This window comes from Eschrichtius robustus, chromosome 18, assembly GCF_028021215.1.
Source record: "Eschrichtius robustus isolate mEscRob2 chromosome 18, mEscRob2.pri, whole genome shotgun sequence".
NCBI lineage: Eukaryota > Metazoa > Chordata > Mammalia > Artiodactyla > Eschrichtiidae > Eschrichtius > Eschrichtius robustus.
In genome coordinates this window covers 25,059,004-25,072,394 of record NC_090841.1, presented here as the reverse complement: position 1 = coordinate 25,072,394, position 13,391 = coordinate 25,059,004, and the positions used below count along the sequence as shown (strand labels likewise).

General features: G+C 35.8%; 1 protein-coding gene across 4 annotated transcripts in view; it reads left to right on the top strand.

The window, feature by feature from the left end:
• The window catches only part of AKAP11 (A-kinase anchoring protein 11), a 53,300-nt gene that overhangs the window by 34,347 nt on the left and 5,562 nt on the right, over positions 1–13,391 (top strand). For 2 of the 4 annotated variants that reach the window (XM_068527060.1, XM_068527057.1), the window contains exons 8-11: positions 12–167; positions 3,182–3,265; positions 4,052–4,098; positions 6,695–6,855. In XM_068527060.1, the coding sequence (XP_068383161.1) occupies positions 12–167; positions 3,182–3,265; positions 4,052–4,098; positions 6,695–6,855 (448 nt within the window). Of the gene's footprint in view, positions 1–11; positions 169–3,181; positions 3,266–4,028; positions 4,099–6,694; positions 6,856–13,391 lie in introns of all 4 variants that reach the window. The other 2 variants (XM_068527059.1, XM_068527058.1) reach the window with 2 other exon arrangements.

Below are 13,391 nucleotides of genomic sequence, written 5' to 3'. Positions count from 1 at the left end.
TTTTTTTCCAGGCCAAAAGAAATAGAAGACTTTCAGTCAACTGAGTCTTTTGGTAGCCAGCAGATGAATCTCAGTATTGGTGATGACAGCACTGGTAGCTGGTCCAATTTAAGTTTTGAAGATGAACACCAGGATGAAAGCAGTAGTTTTCATCATCTAAGTGAAAGGTGACTATGATTTTGTATGTAATTGCATAGTTCAGGTACTCAGACCTCAGAAGTAAGCTATAAATTTACATTGAGTTTGATTTTAAAATTCTGAATTTGAAAATCTGTTATTTTCAAAGTGTATTTTATTGTTCACAATATATTTCTAATGGTTTTGACATTTATTAAATACAATAACTAGCTGAGCTAATTTTCTTTGAATGTGCCAATAGTTGATTTGAAAAATACTTCATACATTTGATTCTATACCCTTTAAAAAGCTTTACTTGGACTTCTCATGAATTTTTGAGGAAAAAATTTTCTTTCTCACTTTAAAGAGGGTACTTTTTTTTTTCTCTAAAGGATAGGAAAAAGAACAGTTATCTGTAAAAGGCATCAAAATGCCTGTAATTTTCTTGACATGAAAGTAGTATCTTTTGGGGGGAAGGATTCCTTACTTGTCCTTTCAGGAACACTGTAGCTTGAGCATTTATACTTGAATCACTGAAAATATATAAACTCATTATAAAAATATGGTTTTGTACAGCAGAAGTCACTTCATATATCATTTTCTCAGTTAACTTTGTTCATTAAAATAGTTTTGGAATATTTTATTAATTATGATAACAGTTGTTTCTTATATTCTTAACTCTGTAAAGGCCTAAATGGCTTTTCACCTGTTAGAACACATCATCTCAGAGTATTTTGTTTGATGCTTGGATTAACCAGTAAGTCTTAATATTTTTATAAAGTATCTATTTTGTCATAATTTCTTAAAATGTGATGTAAACCACCAGTATTTTACAAAATCTAAATCCAAAAAGGCAGTCTTTAAAACTGGTAGCAGGAAGTGGGGGTAATATCATAGATCATCATTTGGCCCTTCCCATAACCTTAGATTAGAATATTGAACACTTAAATTCTTCTCTCATCTTTGAGAAGCAGGCTTCTAGAATTTCAGTTGGGGGTTGACGTTGCTTACGGAATCCTGGTGTTAAAGTGGGAGAACAAGGGTTAGAGGCTAGTGGCATTAGGAGGACTGTAGCTGGTTGAACGACTTGGTATGGAATGTTATCTAATTTGACGAAAAGAGGGAGGCGCCTACCAAGGTCTGTCCTTGGTTCTTCCTCTTCAGCATTATTTTATTAGTGATGTAGAACACTTAGTATTTGTGAGTGACTCAAAACAAAGATGAAAAGGTAATCCCATTAACAGAACCAAGGTTCAGAAAGACCAAATCAGGCTGAGGCTAAACTAATAATGTTTAACATAGGTAAATGCATTTAGGTTCAGAAAATTAATTATTTGAATTCAGGATGGGGAAAACCTGACTTGATAGCATTTTGTCAGAAGAACACCTGTGGTTTTAATTGACTATAGAATTAATAAGAACTAATGATGCTGTGTGGCCTTAAGGTTCAGGCACAAAGAAAAACTTAGTGGGGCTCATCCAGGGTTGGTGGTGTGCTTGCCTCCCAGAGATGAAGATTCCCTGGGTCATTGGAGGGTCCCAAGATTCTGCAGGCTTGATAAGTACCTCCGATTATTTTAAAGCAGGTGATTCAGAGACCACACTTAAGATTCAGAGACCTCACTTAAGATACATGGCTTTAGTGTGGAAATGGGTCAGAATTTTAATTTTGTAATTTTTTTCTGTGCTTAGATAATCATTCTATTAATAGAAGTAAATATGGTGTTTGAGATCATTAATTTTCTCTTTCTCTTCGGCTCACAGCTCTCTATCCATTCTGTATTTCCATATTTTCTCATTTTTGGTTTGTCTGGCAACAGACTACATGGGCAAAAATTCTGGTTGGTTTAATGGTTTTATAATAGATCTATATTTGTTTGAACATAGGGTCGAAAAGACACTGATCAGTTTTAACTTTTATTCTGTAATGCATTATGGTTTGTGACAGTTTGATAGTGCTAGAGTTAATATGGATATGTTAATTATTGAGATGGCCTGGAAACTAGAACTTTTAAATAATCATCCCCTTTTTTGGTAACCTTGTCAACATTTACTGATGCATGAAAGATGATTTTATTTTAATTCATTTTTTAGAACCAAAATTTTGGTTTGTGTGAATATTAATTTTTATAATTGTCTAGCCTAATATGGGGAAATATAGCTGCTTATCACTGCAAACTAATGTGTGCTTACTAATTATTTTAATGATTAGAATTTTTTTAAATTGCATGTTTAGATTTTAATCTGAAAAACTGAATTTAGTTTTGTTTCTGAACGCAGTTGCTTTTTGTGTTGTATCGCTTTGCCGCACTTGTAGAACGTAGCTGCTTTCTTCTTTTGATTAGGTAGCGTGAGAAGGTGTCTGTGTGGCGTTAGTGACTGGCTGATCAGACAAGTGTAATGCTTGATTAGACCTTGGTTATTCAATATTCTGAAAAAAATGTATATTATTTGCCACCTACTGAATTATACATAATTAATGAAATGAAGGTAATTGACATAATAAGAGTATTTTAAAATCAGAAGACAGCTTTTCTCCTAGTAGTTAGAAAAGGTCTATTTGGGACTGTGTTTTGGTGTCTGCCATCCCATTCCTTTCCCCATCCTCCATCACCACCCTGGCCCATCACTGTTTGCACTATCTAAAGACTTGAGAGAATGTTAACCTGTGGTTTTTTTGTTTTTAAACTTTATCCAAACTGAAGAGCATTGGCTTTCTACAAATTATATTCTAAGCTTTGCCATAGACAGTAATTTCATTGCGAAACTTCTTAGTTCATGCATTCATTAAAAGTCATTGTCTTAATCTGTAAAATAAATACACATTTAGAATAATTTTCATGAACTTTTGAGGACAAGTAAGAAAACTCCCAAATCTCTGAAGCTGTCAGATACCTTGTACAGTAGCAGCGATGGTCTTTACGTAACTCCACAGATGCCGCACCCACGGTGGCAGCTTCAGAATGTCCGCAGTTACCACTGACGCATGCTGTTCCAAGGAAAACCAGGGTCGTCTTTACCATTCATTTGCTAGTTCAGCTCTGTTCTTTTCTTCCTCTGGCAGTAATGGTAACAGCAGTAGCTGGAGCAGTCTTGGTTTAGAAGGAGATTTGTATGAGGACAATTTATCCTTTCCAACATCAGACAGGTTGGTCCAGTCCAGAAACCTAAACACTGATGAGTCTTTCACCACTAATGCATGATGTCATATTCTTAAAAGAATGTGGGTTACAGTGCCAATGTGTATCAACCTGCTTTTCTCCTATATTTTGACATGATTCTGCTTGATAAATTTACATCTAATGAAAAAATTCAACTACGCTAAGATGTGACTGACATCTAATTGCAAAATGTGTTTAATTCTATGCATGTGTTGCACTGCTTGCTATTTTTCATTCTACCAATTACTGTTTCATTAAAAAGAGCTTGCTTCCTACAGGATTTCTGTTGTTTTGTTTTGGTTTTTTGTTTTTGTATGCAGTTTTATTTATAAGAAAGGTATAGAACAAATGTTTTTACTATGTTAAAAAAAATACAAATGGCATCAGCAGAAGCATTAATAAATAATTATTCACGGCATTCTGCAATATTCAGATGCTGTGTTATCTAAAACCAAATTAGAATATTTTGGCTTTAAATTATTTTAAATTACATTTTATTATGTAATTACTTGACACTGTATAGATATCGTGGTTAGGTAGAACTTCTCAGTTATTGATAACTTACCTTCAGGCATCATTTGCAGTTCAGATTTTAACATGAAATGGTGTGAGAAGCAAAGCTTCCTTTTTATTGTCATTTCTCCCCTTTTAAAATATCATATGTCATATTGTATCATTCATTTTTTACCACGTTTTAAGAATTGGCTTTAGTACCATTATTAATTAAAGCTTTTTTTTTTTTTTTAACGGCTTCTGCTACTTCATTCGATAAGTGATGGGCCGGATGATAGAGATGAAGAGCATGAGGATGATGTAGAAGGTAACTAACTGACAATTTGTTTTTTCAAAGTGTTTGCATGTTTTTTTATAAGGTTCTTTAGAAAAGTCTTTAATGTTTGTGTTTGTACATTTTCATCAGATAGGCGCTGGGTTGTTACAAATCAGGGTTTTTACATTACAAACCAGGGTATTCTTTTTTGTTTTGTTTTGTTTAAATTCATTGGTTTATTTGCATAAGATTTTACTAGACTTGGAATATTAAGCAATACAGACATACAAAAATAAAAGACATTTATAATAACCTATATGAAGTCAGATTAAATGGGAAATACTAACTGAAGACTTTTAGTAATAACTGAGAAAAAATCATTTTACATTTCACAATGGTATTTTTTCCCTTCCCTTTTGGTTATTAATGTCTTTTGGGATCCCTTCAATACAATATTATTCATTTAAACTATTCAATGTAACTTGAAATAATATTCGTTAGAACAAACTTTGATTTATTTTTAAATTGTTTTCCATTAAAATTACAAAAATTTGTAACTAGAGTAGACCCAAGAGAAGTTCTTGTCCAAATTTCTTATTGTACAGATAATACAATAAAGGAATTGAAAGATGAAGAAATATTCCAAATCAAGGTATTCTTGACTAATCTAACCAGTGTCAGATCCTTTGCTGAGCAGTTTGTGTTATTTGATTGCTAAACTAAGGAAGTACTCATCAGTGTAAAGACCGAACTACTTTAAAAGAATTATTCAATTATTTGAGAGAGAAATTCATGATAATCTCTTCATATAATTATCTTTTTCAAAATATAAAATTCTTACATTATGAGATATAATTTATTATCATATCACATGTCAGTTTGTTTTGCTGTCAACCTTACATAAATCAATAAGTAAAAATAAAAGATATTTTAAAATAGATTCTTCCTTCCCTCAATTCCAGTCTTACACTCACACATATATTTGAAGAAAATATTCGTTTCTTCCTTTAATGAACATGGTTCCAAAGATATAAATACTAGATACCATTGGTCACAGGCTGTTCAGTATTGTTTTTGTAACTAGGAATAAACTGGGAGGTTAATTATATGTAGATATGTCATTACTCAGCTTTAGAGATTATAGTCATCTCTCATTATATAGAAAATTATAGCTAACTTTCAAATTTGTTAAGTTAGAAATTGGTAAATTAGGAGATGGATTGATGTATATTTATAAATGATTCAAAATTATGGAAATCCTAAGGCAACAAACTTCATTTTTTTGTTATTGTTTGTAATTGCAGGATGTCAGTTCTTTCTCTTTTCGCTAGGGTTGAGTAACCTCCCCAAAGACAAGTCATTCTTAGGCCAGGCAACCAGGAACCCTGAACTGAGAAATCCAGTGGTACAGAGAACATTTCAACCCCATGACCTCTGCAGAATTTACAGAATGGCCCAAAGACTTTGTCTGGTACCATCGTCTGCCAGACCCATTTTTGACTGAAAGTCAGAGGGGAGAGAGGAGAGAAATGATAATACATTTATGTTAAGAGAATAGTGTGGACCAATTTTTTTAAATGAAAAATTTTAGGGGTCAATACGAATCCTAAAAATGATTAGTAGTGGTCTAGAATGCCCTGCAAACTGTAAAAAAAAGAATCAGGGACACTGACCAACAAATGTCCATTACTGGTGCAAATTGGTGCCATGTCTACCAGCATGCCCCACTGCTGGCCTCTTGTGTGGGAGGCCCACCACTAAGCAGCAGTGTTAAACACACGATATTGGTGCACGGGCATTAGTTTTATAGTCAACAGGGATTCATCTTTTTTATGTTGAAATCATAATTTTCATTAAAACTTAAACTTGAGAACAGTGTCTTATTTATAATAAGGGTGTACCAGAAAATTCCCTGGTCTAGCTTTTGGGAGGTAAGTGGTTGCATATGACTTTTTTTTTTTTTTTGTATTTTGCCTAAAGAGTGAAGTGATTAAGAGCATGGAGCCAGACCGCCTGTGTTTATATCCTGGCTCAGCCATTTCCGGCTGTGAGACTCTGGATCTCTCTCTGCCTCAGATTCCTCACCTGTAAAATGAGATGATAGCAGTTCCCTCCTCACAGGGTGCTTGTGAGGATTAAAGGAGTTTGTATATGTAAAGAGATTAAAACAATACTTAGGATGTAATATGTGCAATACAAGTGTTCACTGCTGCTGCTATTTCTCTTAGTTCAGAAAGCTTTCTTAAAGTCCATTTAATATATTTATTTGAGGTTTTTATTTGTGTTTTATTTATATTTTGATTGTAATTGTAGCATTTCAGGTTTTTTTTTTCAGCTTTACCTATAGATTATATTTTGACACAAATTATGGCATTTGGGAATTGGCTCTTGAATTCAATACCTGAGAATAGAGTTTTGCATTTGTGCTGTCACAAATGATCAAAGCTGTTCCTTTGTTTTAGCATTATTTTGCCTTTTCAAAGTAATGCTTTAGTTGATGTTATGGTGCAGTTAAGAAAAGATGAATTTTTTTCTAGAATTCCTTGGACTCTTAAGAAATGGAAAATGCTTATATGTCCTTGGAAAGCAGAGCACTGAGAGTTGAATTGATGAGTTTCACTTCATATCGTTTCAATTTAAATATTAGGTTCAGAGCAAGATGGAAATACTCTGCTAATTGCGAATGTTGACATGGAGCCATGCACAGTAGACCCCCAGCTAAGGATTATTCTTCAGTGGCTCGTTGCCTCTGAGGCCGAAGTTGCAGAACTTTATATTCATGACTCTGCAAAGAAGGAGTTTATACAAGTAAGTACCTACCTTATAGGGTGGTTGTGAGGACACGGTATATGATGTTCTGTGTCACATGGTTGATAGAAAGTGGGTAAATGCCCAGGTAATAGAGTCCAGTGGTTGGACTCAGGTATCAGCTCCGCCTCTCTCTAGCAGTGTAACCTTGGGTAAGTTCACCAGTCTCAGTTTCTTTATCTGTACTGTGGAAATGAGTATAGAATTTACCTTGCAGAGGTTTGTGAGGATTAAATATAATACTGTAAAAAAAAATGCTTAATCTACTGCCTGGCACATCCAAAGTTTTCAAAGTTAGGTGCCTTTAATAAGCATTTCATGAGTTTTCTGTCTTATCATCGATTGGATGGACCTATGACTTCAGGTCAAATGCGCTGGAAAGAAGGAAATCAATCATAAAGAACTTGGGGAAATAAGAGATTTACAAAATTATAGTTATTTCTGGGCAAGTGATAGTGTTTGTGGAAATAAACCATGGAAAGGATGAGTCATATGATGTATGGTCTTTACACTCTGTAATGCTTGGGTCACTGATGTAGAACTGAATGAATCAATCCATATTAGAAATAGGGCCTTACTGGCAGCAGAAGTTCTGGGAAGTACTCCTTGGTGTGAGCCCTCCCAGAGTCTGCCATTAGCCCCACCAAAGAGCCTGGGTAGGCTCCAGTGTTGGGTCGCCTCAGGCCAAACAACCAACAGGGAGGGAACCCAGCCCCACCCATCATCAGACAAGCGGATTAAAGTTTTACTGAGCTCTGACCACCAGAGCAACAGCCAGCTCTACCCACCACCAGTACCTCCCATCAGGAAACTTGCACAAGCCTCTTAGATAGCCTCATCCACCAGAGGGCAGACAGCAGAAGAACTACAGTCCTGCAGCCTCTGGAGCAAAAACCACATTCACAGAAAGATAGACAAGATGAAAAGGCAGAGGGCTATGTACCAGATGAAGGAACAAGATAAAACCCCAGAAAGACAACTAAATGAAGTGGAGATAGGCAACCTTCCAGAAAAAGAATTCAGAATAATGATAGTGAAGATGATCCAGGCCCTCGGAAAAAGAATGGAGGCAAAGATCGAGAAGATGAAAGAAATATTTAACAAAGACCTAGAAGAATTAAAGAACAAACAAACAGAGATGAACAATACAATAACTGAAATGAAAACTACACTAGAAGGAATCAGTAGCAGAATAACTGAGGCAGAAGAACGGATAAGTGACCTGGAAGACAGAATGGTGAAATTTACTGCCATGGAACAGAATAAAAACAAAGAATGAAAAGAAATGAAGACAGCCTAAGAGACCTCTGGGACAACATTAAACGCAACAACATTCGCATTAAAGGGGTCCCAGAAGGAGAAGAGAGACAGAAAGGACCAGAGAAAATATTTGAAGAGATTGTAGTCGAAAACTTCCCTAACATGGGAAAGGAAATAGCCCCCCAAGTCCAGGAAGCACAGCGAGTCCCATACAGGATAAACCCAAGGAAAAACACGCTGAGACACATAGTAATCAAATTGGCAAAAATTAAAGACAGAGAAAAATTATTGAAAGCAGCAAGGGAAAAATGACAAATAACATACAAGGGAACTCCCATAAGGTTAACAACTGATTTCTCAGCACAAACTCTACAAGCCAGAAGGGAGTGGCATGATATACTTAAAGTGATGAAAGGGAAGAACCTACAACCAAGATTACTCTAACCAGCAAGGATCTCATTCAGATTCGAAGGAGAAATCAAAAGCTTTACAGACAAGCAAAAGGTAAGGGAATTCAGCACCATGAAACCAGCTCTATAACAAATGCTAAAGGAACTTCTCTAAGTGGGAAACACAAGAAAAGAAAAGGACCTACAAAAACAAACCCAAAACAATTAAGAAAATGGTCATAGGAACATACATATCGATAATTACCTTAAACGTGAATGGATTAAATGCTGCAACCAAAAGACACAGGCTCACTGAATGGATACAAAAACAAGACCCATATATATGCTATCTACAAGAGACCCACTTCAGACCTAGGGACACATTCAGACTGAAAGTGAGGGGATGGAAAAAGATATTCCATGCAAATAGAAATCAAAAGAAAGCTGGAGTAGCAATACTTATATCAGATAAAATAGACTTTAAAATAAAGAATGCTACAAGAGACAAGGAAGGACACTACGTAATGATCAAGGGATCAACCCAAGAAGAAGATATAACAATTATAAATATATATGCACCCAACATAGGGGCACCTCAATACATAAGGCAACTGCTAACAGCTCTAAAAGAGGAAATCGACAGCAACACAATAATAGTGGGGGACTTTAACACCTCACTTACACCAATGGTCAGATCATCCAAACAGAAAATTAATAAGGAAACAGAAGCTTTAAATGACACAATAGACCAGATAGATTTAATTGATATTTATAGGACATTCCATCCAAAAACAGCAGATTACACTTTTTTCTCAAGTGCGCACAGATCATTCTCCAGGATAGATCACATCTTGGGTCACAAATCAAGCCTCAGTAAATTTAAGAAAATTGAAATCATATCAAGCATCTTTTCTGACCACAACGCTATGAGATTAGAAATCAATTACAGGGAAACAGAACGTAAAAAACAAAAACACATGGAGGCTAAACAATATGTTACTAAATAACCAAGAGATCAATGAAGAAATCAAAGAGAAAATAAAAAAATACCTGGAGAAAAATGACAATGAAAACATGACGATCCAAAACCTATGGGATGCAGCAAAAGCAGTTCTTAGAGGGAAGTTTATAGCTATACAAGCCTACTTCACGAAACAAGAAAAATCTCAAATAAACAATCTAACGTTTCACCTAAAGGAACTAGAGAAAGAAGAACAAACAAAACCCAAAGTTAGCAGAAGGAAAGAAACTATAAAGATAAGAGCAGAAATAAATGAAATAGAAACAAAGAAAACAATAGCAAAGATCAATAAAACTAAAAGCTGGTTCTTTGAGAAGATAAACAAAATTGATAAACCATTAGCCAGACTCATCAAGAAAAAGAGGGAGAGAACTCAAATCAATAAAATTAGAAATGAAAAAGGAGAAGTTACAACAGGCACCGAAGAACTAGAGAGCATCCAAAGAGACTACTACAAGCAACTCTATGACGATAAAATGGACAACCTGGAAGAAATGGACAATTTCTTAGAAAGGTATAACCTTCCATGACTGAACCAGGAAGAAACAGAAAATATGAATAGACCAATCACAAGTAATGAAACTGAAACTGATTAAAAATCTTCCAACAAACAAAAGTCCAGGACCAGATGGCTTCACAGGTGAATTCTATCAAACATTTAGAGAAGAGCTAACACCCATCCTTCTCAAACTCTTCCAAAAATTTGCAGAGGAAGGAACACTCCCAAACTCATTCTGTGAGGCCACCGTCACCCTGATACCAAAACCAGACAAAGATACTACAAAAAAAGAAAATTGCGTACCAGTATCATTGATGAATATAGATGCAGAAATCCTCAACAAAATACTAGCAATCAGAATCCAACAACACATTAAAAGGATCATACACCATGATCAAGTGGGATTTATCCCAGGGATGCAAGGATTCTTCAATATATGCAAGTCCATCAATGTGATACACCATACTAACAAATTGAAGGATGAAAACCATATCATCATCTCAATAGATGCAGAAAAGGCTTTTGACAAAATTCAACACCGATTTATGATAAAAGCTCTCCAGAAAGTGGGCATAGAGGGAACCTACTTCAACATAATAAGGGCCATATACGACAAACCCACAGCAAACATCATTCTCAGTGGTGAATAACTGAAAGCATTTCCTCTAAGATCAGGAACAAGACAAGGATGTCCACTCTCACCACTATTATTCAACATAGTTTTGGAAGTCCTAGCCACAGCAATCGGGGAAGAAAAGGAATACAAATTGGAAAAGAAGAAGTAAAACTGTCACTGTTTGCAGATTATATGATACTATACATAGAGAATCCTAAACATGCCACCAGAAAACTACTAGAGCTAATCAATGAATTTGGTAAAGTTGCAGGATACAAAATTAATGCACAGAAATCTCTTGCATTCCTGTACACTAATGATGAAAAATCTGAAAGAGAAATTAAGGAAACACTCCCATGTACCATTGCAACAAAAAGAATAAAATACCTAGGAATAAACCTACCTAAGGAGACAAAAGACCTGTATGCAGAAAACTATAAGACACTGATGAAAGAAAGATGATACCAACAGATGGAGAGATATACCATGTTCTTGGATTGGAAGAATCAATATTGTGAAAATGACTATACTACCCAAAGCAATTTACAGATTCAATGCAATCCCTATCAAATTATCAATGCTATTTTTTACAGAACTAGAACAAAACATCTTAAAATTTGTATGGAGACACAAAAGACCCCGAATAGCCAAAGCAGTCTTGAGGGAAAAAAACAGAGCTGGAGGAATCAGACTCCCGACTTCAGACTATACTACAAGGCTACAGTAATCAAGACAATATGGTACTGGCACAAAAACAGAAATATAGATCAATGGAACAGGATAGAAAGCCCAGAGATAAACCCACGCACCTATGGTCAACTAATCTATGACAAAGGAGGCAAGGATACACAATGGAGAAAAGACAGTCTCTTCAATAAGTGGTGCTGGGAAAACTGGACAGCTACATGTAAAAGAATGAAATTAGAACACTCCCTAGCACCATACACAAAAATAAACTCAAAATGGATTAGAGATCTAAATATAAGACTGGACACTATAAAACTCTTAGAGGAAAACATAGGAAGAACACTCTTTGACATAAATCACAGCAAGATCTTTTTTGATCCACCTCCTAGAGTAATGGAAATTAAAAAAAAACAAATGGGACCTATTGAAACTTAAAAGCTTTTGCACAACAAAGGAAACCATAATCAAGACCAAAAGACAACCCTCAGAATGGGAGAAAATATTTTCAAACGAATCAATGGACAAAGGATTGATCTCCAAAATATATAAACAGCTCATGCAGCTCAATATTAAAAAAACAAACAACCCGATCCAAAAATGGGCAGAAGACCTAAATAGACATTTCTCCAAAGCAGACATACAGGTGGCCAAGAAGCACATGAAAAGCTGCTCAACATCACTAATTATTAGAGAAATGCAAATCAAAACTACAATGAGGTATCACCTCACACCAGTCAGAATGGGCATCATCAGAAAATCTACAAAGAACAAATGCTGGAGAGGGTGTGGAGAAAAGGGAACCCTCTTGCACTGTTGGTGGGAATGTAAATTGATACAGCCACTATGGAGAACAGTATGGAGGTTCCTTAAAGAACTAAAAATAGTATTACCATATGACCCAGCAATCCCACTAGGCACACACCCAGAGAAAACCATAATTCAGAAAGACACATGCACCCGAATGTTCGTTGCAGCACTATTTACAATAGCCAGGTCATGGGAACAACCGAAGTGTCCATCAACAGATGAATGGATAAAGAAGATGTGGTACGTATATACAATGGAATATTACTCAGCCATGAAAAGGAACGAAATTGGGTCATTTGTAGTGACGTGGATGGATCTAGAGACTGTCATAGAGAGTGAAGTAAGTCAGAAACACAAAAACAAATATCGTATATTAATGCATATATGTGGAATGTAGAAAAATGGTACAGATGAACTGGTTTGCAGGGCAGAAATTGAGACACAGATGTAGAGAACAAACATATGGACACCAAGTGTGGAAAGCAGCGGGGGGCGGGGTGTAGGTCATGGTGTGATGAATTGGGAGATTGGAATTAACATGTATACACTGATGTGTATAAAATTGATGACTAATATGATAATAAATTTTTCAAAAAATAAGCATTTCATGTATTCATATGAAAAGATAGAGTTATTCTTTGTATTTAATTGAGTCATGATTGTGCCTAGTAATTAGTGTGTCTCTTCTGTTAATCCAGTTTCATTAGTATGAGAAGCTGGCATAAGCAAAAGCCAATAAACATTTAAACATTTAATAAGGGACAGTAGTTCACTTTGAGCATTTAATAGGGTTCTAATAATAGAACATTCAGGTTAGATGCACTAATAGGATATTTTTATTGATAACTTACTGTGTGCCAAGTACCTTTTTTTTTTTTATAAATTTATTTATTTATATATTTATTTATTTTTGGCTGTGTTGGGTCTTTGTTGCTGTGCACGGGCTTTCTCTAGTTGCGGCGAGCAGGGGCTACTCTTCGTTGCAGTGCGCAGGCTTCTTGTTGCGGAGCACAGGCTCTAGGCGCGTGGGTGTCAGTAGTTGTGGTGCGCGGGCTCAGTAGTTGTGGCTCACGGGCTCTAGAGCGCAGGCTCAGTAGTTGTGGCGCATGGGCTTAGTTGTTCCGCGGCATGTGGGATCTTTCCAGACCAGGGATCAAACCCATGTCCCCTGCATTGGCAGGTGGATTCTTAATCACTGTGCCACTAGGGAAGTCCCCAACTACCTTATCAGTCAAGATTTTTAGTTTACAGTCTTAA